The sequence below is a fragment of the Nothobranchius furzeri genome, chromosome 16, assembly GCF_043380555.1.
Source record: "Nothobranchius furzeri strain GRZ-AD chromosome 16, NfurGRZ-RIMD1, whole genome shotgun sequence".
NCBI lineage: Eukaryota > Metazoa > Chordata > Actinopteri > Cyprinodontiformes > Nothobranchiidae > Nothobranchius > Nothobranchius furzeri.
In genome coordinates, this window is record NC_091756.1 from 54003670 (window position 1) to 54019774 (window position 16105).

General features: G+C 41.1%; 1 protein-coding gene across 1 annotated transcript in view; it reads right to left on the minus strand.

Annotated features, from left to right (window-relative positions):
- Positions 1 to 2491: 2491 nt before the first annotated feature.
- The window catches only part of LOC107387289 (corticotropin-releasing factor receptor 1), a 112642-nt gene continuing 99028 nt past the window's right edge, over positions 2492 to 16105 (minus strand). Inside the window, exons 9-14 of the mRNA XM_015962179.3 lie at positions 15811 to 15871; positions 13166 to 13238; positions 6511 to 6596; positions 6230 to 6365; positions 5950 to 5991; positions 2492 to 2796 (exon numbers count right to left, since the gene is read on the minus strand). Of these exons, the coding sequence (XP_015817665.1) occupies positions 2656 to 2796; positions 5950 to 5991; positions 6230 to 6365; positions 6511 to 6596; positions 13166 to 13238; positions 15811 to 15871 (539 nt within the window). The 3' untranslated portion in view covers positions 2492 to 2655. The remainder of the gene's footprint in view (positions 2797 to 5949; positions 5992 to 6229; positions 6366 to 6510; positions 6597 to 13165; positions 13239 to 15810; positions 15872 to 16105) is intronic.

Sequence of the window (16105 nt, forward strand, 5' to 3'; positions counted from 1 at the left end):
AGTTATAACTATCTGGGCATATTTTACAACCATAGCTCACTACCACTTGAAAGGGAATTAAATAATAATAATGACAGAACGATGAGTTTTGTTTACAATTAGACGGTAAAATGGCAGGTTCATCAGAATGTGGTGCTAGTGAGCTGCTGGAGCAGGAATGTGGACTCCCATGACCACATACGTCCAAGATGTTTTACATTGAGTGGTTTGCTTTATTTGATTTAGTTGTGACAACTCACCTGGATTTTATCCCCACAGATCTGATATTTATATATTTACAGGTAACCAGTAAACTGAGTTACTGCTCATCACAGTTAAAGTGGGTGGAAAGTTTCAAGGACGGGCATCTCCCTCTGCAGCTACGTTACATCTCCGCTCAGCTGAGGAGTTTTGTTCCAAAAACACTTTGGACACTAACTTTCACACATCAGGGAGACAATCCACACATGGAAGCACAATGCGGTCAGAGCAAGGAAATAAATAAAGAACCAGTAGCTCAGTGTCTAAAACAAGAAAGTTTATTGTTATAATAAAAAACCTGATGAAATGAGATGGTGCTTCATTATTAATTTTCTTGCTGTAACAGCAATATGTTTCCATATCCACAAGCTTTTCAAACTGTTTATTTTTAAATTAATATCAACACTAAACTCTACAAACTCCCAAGTTTTATTTAAAGTGGGGTGAAAATGGAGTCAGTTCACCTGAGATCAGCAGCTTTCAGCTCGTTGCTTTGGTTTTCTGGCTGGTGCATTCAAAGTTTTGGTTCAGTTTTTCTGCTCCTATCAACAAAACGCTGCAACAGCAAACAGAAGACAAACACAAGCGAGAAGCTGATGGACACAAAGACAAGTCTGGCAGCAAAACGCCTTGTTTCAGTATGGAGGTCAGAGCTTGTCTAGGGCTGAAACTGCTCTCATTACCATCTAGCTCTATGTGTATAAATAGTCAGATACTCTCTCTAATATTTACAGCATCTTTTTTAATAAAAGATGGATCTATGAAGTTAAAATCAGTAGTTAAATGTTTCTACATTATATTTCTGTTTCATCAGATGTCTTAGTTCTTTCACTTGAAAATCCCAAAATATCCAACTCCTCCCTGTCAAACAGCTGATAGTTTTGTTAGCCCCACCCCCTCACAGTAACCCCCTCCTCTCATTGGTCAACTCCAGTGATGTAATCAGGCTCACCAAGAGGGCAGGATGAACAATCATCTCCTAATTTAATCTCTAAATTAATCAAAAATAAAGAAATTGGCTGTGTTATTTAAAAAAAGGCTAGTGACATTTATCATTTACATATTATCTACAAACCTTTAAATATTTAATTTGATTCTACAGCTATTTTAAATTGTTATGTTTATCAGATGTGTCTAAAGAATGACATTGATGTGATGACAATTTATGTTGCTGCAACAAAAAATGTCATTAATGAAAATTACAGAACCTTTCATTCTTAAAGTTTACAGTTGACTAAATCAAACCCAACAGTCTGTAGAAATATGCCTCATTGTTCTACCTGAACTTTAAAACAGCCACATTCAGAAAACAAGAAGGAATAATTCCAATTTGGTCTAAAGTCAAATCAGCCGGGAGCTAAAAATTAACTCAGTCTGGGTCTAATGCAGGTTTTGGTCACATCGTGCAGAAATGGCTCAAATCTGTGCACAAGAATCAATGGAAACTTGGCAACCAATAAAGGGCAGGAGCTGCTTGGACACAGCTGGTCTGGATAAAGAGCCAGGAAGAGATTAACATCACTTAGAAAGCCTACAGGGTGAAAAGCTAATCAGGGGTATGAATCTTTAAAGTTTAAGTGGTTTTGTTTGCATTATTAGGCGAGTGTCTTTCCCTGTAACGACCCAATCCAGCGTTTCGTAGAACAGCATCGACCACCAGAGGCTGCAGCTCCATTTCTGCTCATTCCTTCAACCCACCAAAGCATTTGAACAAGAATGTTGTTGCAAGGCAAGGCCAGAGAGGTGGTTTGGACTTTCCCGTTTGAATCACTCCAAAAGTGGTTCGAAGGTTAGAGCTCACTATTCCAAACGGCACTATAGCTGTATCCGTGACTTTATTAAACCCTCTTTAACAACACATGGTGCACACGTGTTCTTGTGGAACAAAACTCTTCAGACAGAAACCTGGAATGTGATCCTGGAAAGTGGATGAAAGACCGGTCGATGACAGCACGACACCCTAATGACAAACACAAGGACCGGAAGAACAAAACCAAATGTAAAACAAAAATCTGAATGTTTGACAGCTTTCCTCACTTCCTCTGGGCCTCGGGAACGGGATTCCGCTGGGACGTTTCCAGTCAGCTTCGGTCCAGAGGCACGACTTTACTCTGATGATCGTAGCAAAAATAAAAGTGCACAAAGGAACGGAACAGACACTTTTCATGGCTGCTCAGCAAAGCGAAGCAGCGCTGCACATTCAGATCCAGGTCACACAGATAGCACGGTCAGCTTTTGATGCACTAACTAACCTTCCAGAGTTCCTCTCCCCTGTCCCAGTTCTCTCCAGAAGGTTTAAGTCTAGTACCCCCCGAGGTCTAGGAGGCTGGTGCAGGGGCTCAGGAAGTGTTCTAGTCTAACTGCAGCGAGGACAGCTGGAGGTTCCTCTCAAAGCACACACGCTGGTTTCCTTCTTCATAGTGAAGTCGACTGCTTGATGCTGTGGAAACTGACCCGTGAAGGGGATGTTGGGATGGACATGGCCTGGGTCATCCTGGCACGGATGGAGTGCTGCTCCTGCCATCGATGGAACCGCTTCCTCACAGCTGAACGGACCTGCGAGCGACATCAGAACCAGAACAGTTCTTTGTTTTCTAAAAAGGTCTTAAAATGATTCTAAGCAGGTCCAGAAAACGTGTAGCATGGCAAGCCATCACAGAGGGGGAAAAAAAAGGGTTTGATGTAAATAAACTGTCACTAAATTTAGAGAAAACAACATTTATGTTGTTTGGAAATGAAAGCAGATACAATGAATTGAATATTGTAATTAATAATGTAAAAATTGAAAGAATATATGAAACAAAATTTCTTGGGGTGGTCATAGACAGCAGAATCTGTTGGAAGCCACACATCAAATATGTTAGGGGGAAGCTTGCACGGGGCATTGCTATATTGGGGAAGCTAAGTATATTTTTAATCAGAAAGCACTTTATATGTTATACAATATGATGCTACTGCCATATTTGAGCTATTGTGTAGCGGTCTGGGGAAACACGTACAAAAGTAATTTACAAACAATAACGACAATGCAGAAAAGGGCTATCAGATTAATAACATGCAGGATATTTGGATCACACAAATGAACTTTTTATTAAAACACGGACAATGACGTTCCAGGACTTGGTTAAATACAAAACAGCACAAATAATGTATAAAGTAAGAAATAAATTAATGCCTGATAAAATACAGAAACTGTTCACAGAGAGAGAGAAGGAGTATATAACCTGAGAGGGACACTAAACTTAAAGATACATAAGTTTAGAACAACATTAAAACAGATGTGTATCACAATAATAGGGGTTAAATTATGGAATAATTTAGAAGAAGAAATCAAAGTAAGTACAAATAAAAATGTGTTTAAAATGAATTATAAAAAACATATTCTAAAGAAGTATATAGTGGAAAATAGATGATTTATGTGGTTGTCCTTAATTCTAAGGAAAATAAAATATGAGCATCAGTTGTAAAAAGATGTGTTTTTCTTTCTTTTTTTTTTCTTTTTTTTCTATATGGTTGTGTGTTTTTTTGGTGACTTGTACCATTTTGTTTGTTTTAATGTGGTTTTGTGTTACATTTAGTAAACAAGTAAAATGACTTGTATAAAGGGGTAGGGACATATAAGTTTCGACTTCAGCCTACTCCTTTTCAGACAGAGAAGAAGAAAAAAGGGACGATGATAGTTTTTCAGTTTTTTTTTAAATTGTGTATGTTTTCTTTGTTTGAAATAAACTAAACAAAAAAATATATATATATGTAAATATAAAGGATGGCCATGACCCATAGACAGAGCTCGGTTGTGTGTGTGTGTGTGTGTGTGGGTGGGTGGGTGGGTCCTACTGTTGTCTTTCAAACACGCAATTGGACGTCGCCAGGACCAATCGGACAAAAACATCAACGTAAATACAACCATAAACCTATTTCAGAATAGTTCAACCCATAATTATGTTAGAATTCTAGTCTGAAATGAGAGGACTTAATTCTTCAGCTAAATGTTTTTTGTTTCTGTTACATGAGGCTGCAGGGATCCTTTGATCACCGTTCATTCCCCTTCCTACTGCTCCTACCTCCATCAGTCTCTCTGTGTGCTCTGGGATTCACATGCTGCTTGATCTTTGTTGGAATTACAGTTGATGACGAGATATTCACTCATCATTCAGCAGCGTTCACTGTGAAGCTCACTAAGTGATATTTTGTCTACGCGCTGCAGGAAAAATAACTTGTAATGATTTATCTGCGGCGCTGTGCTCTAGAGCCAAATTGGACCAGATCCTTCTGACTGACATTTACCTTCACGTGGCTCAGCCGCCTCTATTAACGTCTGTTTAGTAATGAGAGCGTTGATTGGCACTTTTGAGGGAATAATTGGACTTGTCATATCAAGCTGCCTCTTTGGATTCAAATCAATAAAAAATCCCAAAAATTCATTTACACTTTTTTTTTTCGTTGATGAACGATAAAAGTCCTGCAGGAGTTCAGATACTCTTCAGACATTTATGTTCACAGACATTCCTTTATCACAACAGTTACATACCAACTCCTAAAAAACCTCATGTAACACCATCATCGGCTGAGTTTCCGTACGTGTGTGTTTGTCCTCGTATGAAGAACAACCGTATCAGTATTGACTACTGGCCACGTTTAACTGGAACATAAAGCCCAAGATGCTTTTCTTTAACCATCCAACGCCACGCCCACGGGACAAAACACATAACAGTCATGGGATTCAGCATTTTAAGGGGTTTATTCTGTCTAAAACTGTAAAATTAACATTTTGAAGGGTGAGTAGAATAATGTTTGTATTTTATCAGGGTTTCCCCAAGTGCTTTAGGCCTTGCTTGGGCCCCTGCCAAGCCAAGACACCCCCCCCCCCCCCCCCCCCCCCGCTGCCATGGACGATGCACAGTAGTGAAAAAAAAACTAACAAATGAGGAGGAAAGTATCCTGTTACACCCTGGAACAGTGCTTCAACATTCTTCTTTGTTTTCCTCTCTTCCAACGAAGTCGTTAGCATTAGATTGGGCTAGCATTAGCGGCAGCTTAGCCTAGCTTTTTTCTGTGGTTGGCATCACAGCGACCAAAGTTTATATAATGCTGAAGTGGTTTAGAACACAGTGTCTCAGCTTATGATGCTTTAAATCAGCTTTTTCCAGAATGAGCGATTTCTCCCTTGCCTTTGCAGTCCAGCATGTTAAACTGCGGCTACATTTCAACTAGATTTGCACAGATTTCATCATTTATTCGCCGTTTCACCTTACAGAAACACATTTTTTCATGTCTCCAACAATCTGCGACAGACCATCCACTTCCTGACACATGCTGGAATATTTTAACCACAACCCCTTAAGAAAACAGCAAGGGTCTAACACCAGGAAATGGGACTCAGCGCAAGTCTTCAAGCCAGAGATCTACTGTAGCTCCCTACAGGACAAAACTGACTCAAATAACCTTAAAGGTGACGCCTCAGTCATTCTGAGGGGATTTCACCCCTCATTTCTCTCTGGATCCAAATCAGGGCCGGTGCCGTCACGCAATGTAGAAAGTGATGTCACTTGTGTCGTCATGTGACAAGTCTTAATTGTGCCCTAAATAAATTTTCCTCTAGCTGTGAAAACACACAGCAAACAGCCAGAGAGACGAGTGAGGAGGTGCCGCAGAGGAGGGGAAGAAGACTGAAACGTTAAATCAATAAGCCGATGTAAATGTGCTTACCTCACTGTTTAGGAAGCAGTAAAATACTGACACGAAGAAGCCCTGTGTGAGAGGAGGGGGGAGATAAAGAGAGGACAAAACGTTATCAGAGGGGAGGGCATCCAAAACATCAGTGATCCGCTTTAAATTGTATCTATTGCCAATTATCACACGTTTAACCATCCCAGCTGTGTTCTGCTGTCCAGTCATCACAGTTACACCCAAAATCAAACCCTTGAAATGTCCACCAATCCCGAGGAGTCGCTACACTCCGTTTGTCTCAGTCTGCTGGATAAATCACCTGGAACGACTCCAGAAACGAGTTGAAATATATGAAGACGATTTGAGAGATCTCATCCTCGCCTGGGTTAACAAAAAACAGCATGTAGGTGATCCCCAGGAGGGGAAGGAGAACCAGCGTGGCCTTCACAGCTTTCCTGCAGACAAGAACGTCCATCAGACCACCATGACAGTAAAAAGGTCCTTCATGGTCCCTTTGTCAAGCTTCAGCCTTCCAAAGGGACCGTGAACAGTCCAAGGCGTGTTTGTTTCTCGCACCGTCAGCAGCAGCAGATAACCTACCTGTACTGGATGGTCTCAGAGGTCGTAGAAGCTCGTAGTTTGGTCATCAGGATTCTCACAATGTTGAAGAGGAAAATGAAGTTGATCTGTGAGGAAATCAAACACAACAGAGTGAGAAGTGCTTCAGTGTCAGAGAGAAGGTTTGGGTTTAATCTGCATCTCATTTCCATCTTTGTCCCGTTGTTACGGACCTTCAGAAAGTCAAACTGAGGGAATCCTGTTAAAGCTAATCTTTGGGGTTTGGGTTCCTTCCGCCATTCTGTATTCAGGTCCTATAGCAACTTAAACATGTTTCACTGGGTTGTTGGCTCTAAGGAGGCTTCTGAGCCAGCCAGAGAATAAAGGCGTGTTTTCCTTACGAATTAAACCACAAACAAGTGAAGTGCTGCAGGACTCTGCTGGAGCAGATCCTCATGCATCCTGGGAAATCGTGATCCTAACAAATCCCATTAAAGACAACTGGATGTGAAAAAAGAAACCAAGTCCATTTGCTTTGGATTCAACTTGCTGACTAAAATAGTTGATTTGAACAAATTCGCCCAACAAGCAGAACAAAAGATGAGCAGTAAACATTTGTTGAATGTCTGCAGGTCTTTGTTTATCCATTCATCCATTAAACCATCTAAACATCCGCCCATCCATCCCTCTCCCCAGCCACTTGGGCCAACTCCTCTGGGGAAATCCAAACGTGTTCCCCGTCCAGCCGAGAGACATGGTACCTCCAGCATGTCCTGGGTCTTCCTTTAGGTCTCCTCCTGGTTAGACGTGCCTGGCAAACCTCACCTGGGGGGTGTCCCGACCAGATGTGGAGGAGCAGCGGATCTACTCTGAGCCCCTCTCAGAAGACAGAGCTTCTCACCCTATCTCTAAGGGAGAGCCACCATGTGGAGAAACCTCATTTTGGCTGCTTGTATCCGTGATCTCGTCCTTTCTGTCACTACATGAAGCTTGTTAGCTTCGGTTGATTCTTCATCACTACCCTCTCCTCATTCAGCTCTTTTTACCAATTCTGCATTTCCCAGGATCCACTGATGACCGTTTCCTTATTCATTTTTGTTTTCCCTTTTCTCACATTTCACTTTTCCCATTTTTATGATATTTTGTAGTCATTTAAAAAATTTCATTGTTTTGTATTTTTTTGTTCAAGACCACGAGTCTTAATAACATTTATAAACACATGTCTCACATGACCTACATAGCTGGTATCCCGTGAAACAGCCTGTTAAACTAGGAAAAATACAGACTCAAAACTACCGATAAAAATTCTGACATGGCTGGAGGAGTTGGAAATGTGTCGGGGTTAGCGAAAAGGTATGTTCTCATGGTATGTTCTCATAATTTTACCTGTTGGTTTTGTCTTCATATCACATAAATGATGTGTAAAGACCTAAATGTTCACTTGTCAACTGAATAATTAGCCTCAGCACGTTATGTGGACACTTACAAGGAAAGGTTTTCAACATTAGTTAGATTTTTGTGGGTGTAATTCTGTGGTTGTTCATTAGAAAACCTATCACCAACTAGGGGTTGTATGAACTAGTTGACTAGTCGACTTCACGGCTCTGTAGTGACTTTTTATGCCTGTCATTGACTAGTAGCTGTCACGTGATAATGACTGACAAGATGCAGTCCTCGGAAAAGACAGCAGGTGATGAGCCCCTGCGTCGGGAGGCGGAGGCGACGCGCTGTGCCAGAGCGTCGGTACTGACACCGGCGGTAAAACGGACATTTAACCAAACTGTGACCTTTTCCCTCTTGCAATTTAACCTTCCCCTCACCCCCATCCTAATCTTAACCAGTTTGCGCATGCAAAGCTCTGATCGTTGACGCGCTCCAGACATTTGCGTCCTGAGCACCGCCAAATCAGGTGTCACCACCTCAAAAACAAATTAAACACGTGATCGTTCATGTCGGCTCATTTCCTTTTATGTTTTCTGTCTGTTATTTGTGCCTGAAGCGTTTCACTGCTGCGGAGCGAGGCGCATCACCTGTTTTGTCCTCCGGTGACGCACCCCCAAAATTCCACTATCTCCGCTCCGGCACGAACTCCGCAGCAAAAACGGTCCCGTTGTAGTCGGCCGGCGAGCAGCGGCACTCCGCTGTTTTTGCGGTCGGTAGATCGTTTAGAACTGCAGTTCAAAGGTAACTCATAAGGTGAATATAAATGAACCCAGGTAGCAGTTTTTCTTTAGGATTGAGAGGAGATGCAGGAAGATAATAAACAGACAGGACAGAAAAATAGTCAAATAAAAACAAGTTAGTTTTTGTACCTGCTGGTTGCAACAAACAGACACCATTGAAGGTAATCGGAAGTGAGGAACAGAAAATTAAATAATTATTTTAATGTTTAGAGCAGCAGGAACTCCGAGAGGCTGCAGGCGCATCAGTGAGTTTGCGGCTGCTGCGCGGGGGTGGGGGGTGGGGGGGTGCTCAAGCAGGATGCAGAAACTATCGTTATTAAAAGAGATGTGTTTAACTTAGAAAATGTGGGCGCAATTTTAATGATCAAAAACTCCAGCGAACCTACCGACCCCCCCCCCCCCCCCGTGCCGCTTCAGGTGTATGACGCCATCAACGACTAGTCAAAGTCGACTCGATTTTCATTACTTGACTGTCGACTTTTTAAAAAATTAAGTCATGCAACCCCTATCACCAACAGCAGCTCGCTGTAGCTCCTGATCTAGAGGTCGAGTCCAGCAGGATGCTCTAAATATTTCTGGTAGAACAAGTCTATCTACAACCTGTAGGAGATATGTAGAACTCTAAAACAGAAAAATTTCTTAACTGTGGATTTTATCAGTGCCAATATTCATCTTGAGATAGTTTCACAAATAAATGATCTGATTTTCTCCTGCAGCATCTTCCTGGGCAGCAGGAGGACGTTTCCTGAAATAACTGCAGTGTGGTGGTGCTGAGGTTCATGTCACCCGGCACGAACAGCTTCTGCATTACAGCGGAGCCCCATGACAATAATGCGCTGAGCTCGGAGGAGGATTTACTGACAGCGGAGAGAATATGGCATAATGCAGCCTTGTTAGGAAGACAAAAACTGTATCATAAGTGCTGCTTGAGATTATCACTCCAAAGTGATGAATGATAAAATCAATAGCTCCTCCAACAAGGGGGGGGGGGGGGGGCTTGATGTAACAGGGAGGCAAAAAATAGACACAAGAATACTTTCCACTCGCAGATGACCCGACCTTGGCTGAACAAATGTACAGAGGGCTTTCTAGAAATACACACATCTGCTCCACACCAGCCTCACTCATTTATGTTAACAGCTTCATATCATTCTGATTTCATTCGCTGCAGCAGGACATCACTTAATTCCTTGGATATGAAGGCATTCAGAGTTCATGACCCTCACAAGGAAAAACCACAAACACGCAGGCGACCCAGTGGTGGTCCCGCAGGATCAAGAGCGCGACAAAGACACAAGAGCCCGGGAGAACACGCTGTTGTGAGAGGGACTGGATCCTTCTCAAAACAAAGACAAAGGGAGATTCAATGAGGCAGATGTGAGCTTGAGGGAGACAAAAACAGTCCAGAGAGGAGCCTCTTAAAGAGAAGATTTTTTTTGTTTTTCCACTTAAGTGCAGAAGAAGGGGAAGGTCATTGCAGCAGTGTATCGCTGGCAGCGACGAAGCCAAACCCTCTTAGTGAGAGCGGCTCTGGCAGAGGAGACGGTTTGTGTGACGGCAGGTGGACGGAGGCCAAAAATAGCGAAGGAAGTGTTCAGATCATTGAGTGCTACTGTAGCCTCAATCGTAAAAATACTCAGTCACACCTGCTCGTCAACTATGAAGATAATGGAACCCAAAAAAGCAGCTCAGAGTTTGCAACAAATGACAGGAGAGCTTACACAAAACCCTCCTGCTCACTGACATCCTCTCCCTTTTTAAATAAATACAACATTTTAATGCATGTAGCTGTCAGAGATGGGAGGATGTTTTCACTTTTAATAAGTTATTCTAAATGTGGAGGAGCTAGTAGATGGTTCAAAACCGTCACGTTGTAGAAAATACCAGATCCCTGACGATATATATATATATATATATATGTATATATATGTATATATATATATATATATATATATATATATATATATTTATATATATATATATATATATATATATATATATATATATATATATATATATATATATATATATATATATATGTATACATATATATACATATATATATGTGTGTGTCATCAGGAATATATATATATATATATATATATATATATATATATATATATATATATATATATATACATATATATATATATATGTGTGTCATCAGGAATATATATATATATATATATATATATATATATATTTACCAACTAATATTCAGAAAATGTTTCATAAGAGAGTAAGTGGGTACATGTTAAAAGGAACTGATGTCTTTGAGAAACCTAGATTCAGAACCAAAGTGAGGGAATGTAACATTTCTGTAAATGGTGTAAGATTGTGGAATGCCATTAACAAGGAATTTAAAGAATCAACTACACTTGCAATATTTAAAAAATGTATAAAATCTAATGTATTTAGTAATTATGAAAAGAAGAATTATAATGTCAAAGATTAGACGTGAAAATATTATAAAGTGACCAAGGTTATATTGTGTTTGTTTGGCGGATAATTTTATTTCGTAAAAAGGGGCAGAAATCATAAGATTTTTTCTTCTGTCTGCTCCTTTTCATTCAAATGTTTTTTTTTCAATATGTTAATGTATCCTGTATTTGTTTGTGTTTATTTTATACATTGTGAATGAAATAAAAGATAAAAAAAAAAACAAAAAAAAAACATATGTAGTGAGGGCAGATATGGCAGGACAAAACTAATTCAGTGCTTCTTGCCGTGGAAAGTCTGAATCCTGCTGTTTTTATCTTACAGTCAGAGCCAGTCCCTGATACTATAAAATTTTGCAGCAGCTAGAACGTCACATCCAGAGGTCAACTAGAAAACTGTAATTATCTGGGGCGTGACTGTTGAGGCGCCAAAGGGCCGAGGAGCGGAAATCAGAAGCAAATGATGCACAAAACAGTCAGTAAATCAGCCGCTACACATTTAGGGAATCTGAGCCGGAGTGGTTTAAGTTAGAGATAAAAGTGATCAGCAGGTTAAAACCAGAATCTATTAGGGCCACAGAGAGAATACATTTGATAGTTTCAGTTTTTCATTCAAAAACATTTTTAATCAAACCAACTTTGAGGTATTTTTTTTCCTTTTTATCTTTAAACACATTTTAATACACTTTCTTTATGACTTTGAGAAATGTTGTTTTTTGTAAAGCTGTTTGTTTTCCAGAATCCTCCTCTGATTGCGACCCTGTCCTGATCCCAAATGCTGTCTTTGTTTCCTGTCATGGACGTAAAATTCACTTTAGAGGGGGGGGGGGGGGGGGTATATTTACAGTATGTTCTAATTGGAAACAGGCTTATACACAAACGGTTGTTTTCCGCTTGGTCCTAGAGCTCAACTAGTGTCAATTTAATATAAAGTAATATTGTTTTTGGATGGTAAAAGTGCAGGGGTCAAAACTTGACTTTGGAAAAAGTGTGTGTGTGTGTGTGTGTGTGTGTGTGGGGGGGGGGCACATGTCCCCCCTGTCACCCCCAAAAATTACGTCCATGCTTCCTGTTTTGGTTTGTTCTGCCTGATCTTCTCCTTCTGGAAGGTTATGTTGTTTTTCCAGCCATTGTTAAATTTTGGTTTCCACTTGACTTCTGTTGTGTTCCTAAAGCAAACGTTGCCTCTGCGCTACAGCCAGTCCCTCCATCTTTTAGCACATTTCTATGAAGACTGTGTGTAAGTGAAAACGTTCACTCTGCTCTGATTAGCGTCCCTCAGAAACTTTAATGGTCTCAGGCCACCATTCTGGATCATCTCTGCTGGAATGTGACATTTAAACGTGTATTTTAATTGGACACAAAGCTCGGCAGCAGGATGAGTCACCCACACCGCATCAGAAATACCCCGAGCATGCTGACAGTCCAGCCTAACATTACTCAGGTACAGAACAAAACATCTCAAATACAAACTTTCTCTGACCAAATTCTACATTCTCTGGACTATAAGGAGTTTCACGATCATGTCTGTTACCATCATATTTAAGTTTGATTTGGTTTTTAAATTACATTTTTAAGATTTAACGCAGTTAGAGTTGATGTTTGATCACAAAACTGAACTTTTAACTAACAAAGGAAATAATAAACATACAAACAAATAAAATGATAAATTTCTGTATTCCAAAAGAGCTTTCATTCAGTTTTGGAAGTATTTTAATCAAGTTCAAGGACTGACTATTAAACAGGACCAAGGGTGTGTGCCTGGCAGCTCTAGCAGCAGGTGCTGAACATCACAGGTTTCCTGCTGGTTCTGGTCCAGGTTCTGGGATCTCATCATTCCTTTAAGTTATAATTTAAGTTTCATCTGGAAGCCCTTCCCCTGCTTCATGTTTAGAAGAGACCAAATGTTAAAGACATTTTTCCACTAGAGCGAACATACAGTTGGATTTGTTCCCGTTTTCCTCCCTCTGCACTGAGCCAGATGTCGACACGTCACGGAAAATGCATTCGTATGAATCAGTGAACACAAGGAGAATATGTCGAGCTAATAAAGACAAACTATCAGAGAGATCTTACCACCAATACCAGGATCATGGGACCCTGGTAGATGTAGTCAGTGTAAACTCCGGGTTGCTTCCCAAACCAGCACCTGGAATAGAAACAGAACCAGTCACACTCAAATCTAACCAACTGCAGCTTTTAATGGACTCTTCTAACCTTTATACCACCAACTCAATAAAAACAGGCAGATCTTTAAAAGCGTTCAGATAAAGCCATGGAGAAATCAGGGGGAGAAACCAAAGAGGTGCCACCCCCTGCAACAATCCTCACACACCTGTGTCACAATGTGAATTTGCATTCATCTTGCACCCATCTCGGCTTGCACCTTCCACAGGAAGGCTTTAAAAAAATTTGCAGCGAGGAGAGAGCAGAGAGTGTGTTGGTGATAGTGACTTTGCAACATGCCTGAATGCATTCTGTTAGTCAATAAGAAGTAAGGAAGGTGTGTGCATATCATTAATAAAAATTAGTAATCCTGCTGTTTTCAGCTCACCTTTGCACCAGCAAACGTTTGCATCTCAGGCCTAGTCCACACGTAGCTGGTTTTTTAAAAAAATGAATGTCCGCCCCTCCAAAAACTTGCATCCACACCACCTCGTTTAAAAAAAAAACTCTGTCCACACGTACCCGGATAAATACGTTGTTAAGGACATGCCAGACCTGTAGGCGGCAGTACTTCCCCGTTCTTAACCTCGTCCTTCGTCTGTGGTCTTCCGCAAGGAGCAGTAATTCCGCTTGCAAAAACAAACAAGCAAAAAGCGCTTGGACATTTGATAAAGCGAGCGCAGCTCTGAGGGCATCCATGCTGTCGGCTAGTGTAAACACAGGTCGCACACGTGATGTCAGCATTTTTTTGTCGCGGAAAGTGACGTTGCGGACCTTAAAACTCTGGTTTTGTCTGTCCACACGCAGACACCCAAAACGGAGAAAACGCAGATCTTCACTTTGGCCGGAGTTTTTAAAAAGATCCGTTTTTGTGTGAAAAAACTCCGTTTTCGTGTGGATGACAGGCCAAAACGTAGAAAAATATCTACGTTTTGGCAGATCCCCGGCTACGTGTGGACAGGGCCTCAGAACAGGAGCATCATAGCTTGTTTTTTAATGACTCATAAGGCATTGATTTACACTAGAGAACCCTGCAAACATATTGAACAAACAAGTAAACCACAACTTTAAATCTGCATTTGAGCAACAACTTAATTTGCTTAATCTGCTAAGAATACATGTGCAACTGCACAACATCTGCCACAGAAAGGTGGGCGATCATGTTTTTGCTGTGTTCATTTCAACTTTCAGTCAGCATGATAATACCGGATGGATGCTAACAAAGCTATCAGACAGAAATCACTACAAATGTAGCTTATATTTGACATAAAACACACTTTGTGTACCTCCCAATAAGGAATAACTCAGCCTTTCCTCATCTGAACTCAGGAGGCTCAAATGGTTTGTTTGGTGCTTTCTAATAATGCTTAGAGCTGAAAAGCTTCATTCACATCAGACAGACTGACAGGTATTACAGCGGTTAATCCCGCTCAGCTGAAACACATTTCAAGATCCTAAATCCTCCCAATGTCAGGGAGCCGTTAAACTCTACAGTCGGAGCAGAAGTGCTTGTTTATAACCTCTACCAACATCCATGATCCTTATTATTGTCTTATCAGGACAGAAATGTGCATGGATGATCAATTTCAATAGTAATAATCTGTAAAAGGAGTCCAGCTTCATTGGCATGCAGAGCTGTAAAGTTCTAAGCCACAAATTAAGCTACTTCTGTAATTATGGTTTTCTGGTTACGTCCCAGCATCCTAACGTCAGACCCATCAAAAATTAGTTTTATGTTCCTAAATGTCAGATTCTCACCAGAAACTATCACATTTAACAGATTCTGACACAAAACGTGGTCAATCATTTAATCTAGACAGAGCCAGAGGTTAACCCAAATACCTGACATGTTTAACTCGTGACCCAGAGTCTTTAGCTTTAGCTGTTTCTGCTTGAGCGGCACGGTGTGTTCCCAACAGCATTTCTGAACAATGTGAGGGGTTTAAACAAAAATCTGCACAGAGGAAATCCCAACAGATAAAAATGCTCATAATGCAGCTTTAATGTTGCCAGTTACGTTTTTAGCTGTGTGGCTGTTTTTACAGTCCCCCTAGGCTCGTTCTCTGCAGCTAATGAGCAAACAAACCGAGTCTCTACAGTGAGACAGAAGACCCAAGATCCATTTGGTGCTGCACGAGTTTTCCTGTCAGCGGGATGCTCCGTGGGAATGAATCACAATCAGGTTTACGTTTGAGGAGATCAGGTCAGTCTGTCACGGGGTCTGAAGCACAGGAGCTCTTTGGCTCACGGGACCTGGATGCTCTGGATTTTCATCAGGTAATTAGAAAACTCTGCAGACTCTCATTTATTTGTGGCTTGGAGGAGCTGCAGAAACTGGCACTCCGGTAAATAGGTGACAGACGAGAGCAAGCACTCCCAATCAGACGGCAAATTGTGTCTGAGCCGATAAATAATAAGGAATGTTCCACAATGCTAATCTGATTACGGCAGATAATTAATGCACATTCATCTGCCTAATGCAATTTGCTTTGGCGTTTCCTTTTTATTGTCAGAGTTGGGAAGTTTCGTCTCAGACAGAAAACGGCATGACTCACTTCTCGTTGTCGTAGTACAGCTTTCCGATGGCCCACGCCACGATGATCGGGAAGGGGATACCTGCAAGGTAAAAAACACAAAGGCAGGCCACACAACTTCCTTGTGAATTTTTCTGGCAAAACGACAACGCTTGCCAAACTGTGGAAGAAGAAATCCTCAGATTCCAGCCAAGACTCTTTGCCATCTGCCTGTTTCTGTGTGAACGAAAAGCCGAGCTCTGGAGGCCAGTAATCCACTGATGTGATGATTTACAGACATTTATGAACAGAGCTGACAAACAGCAATTACTCACAT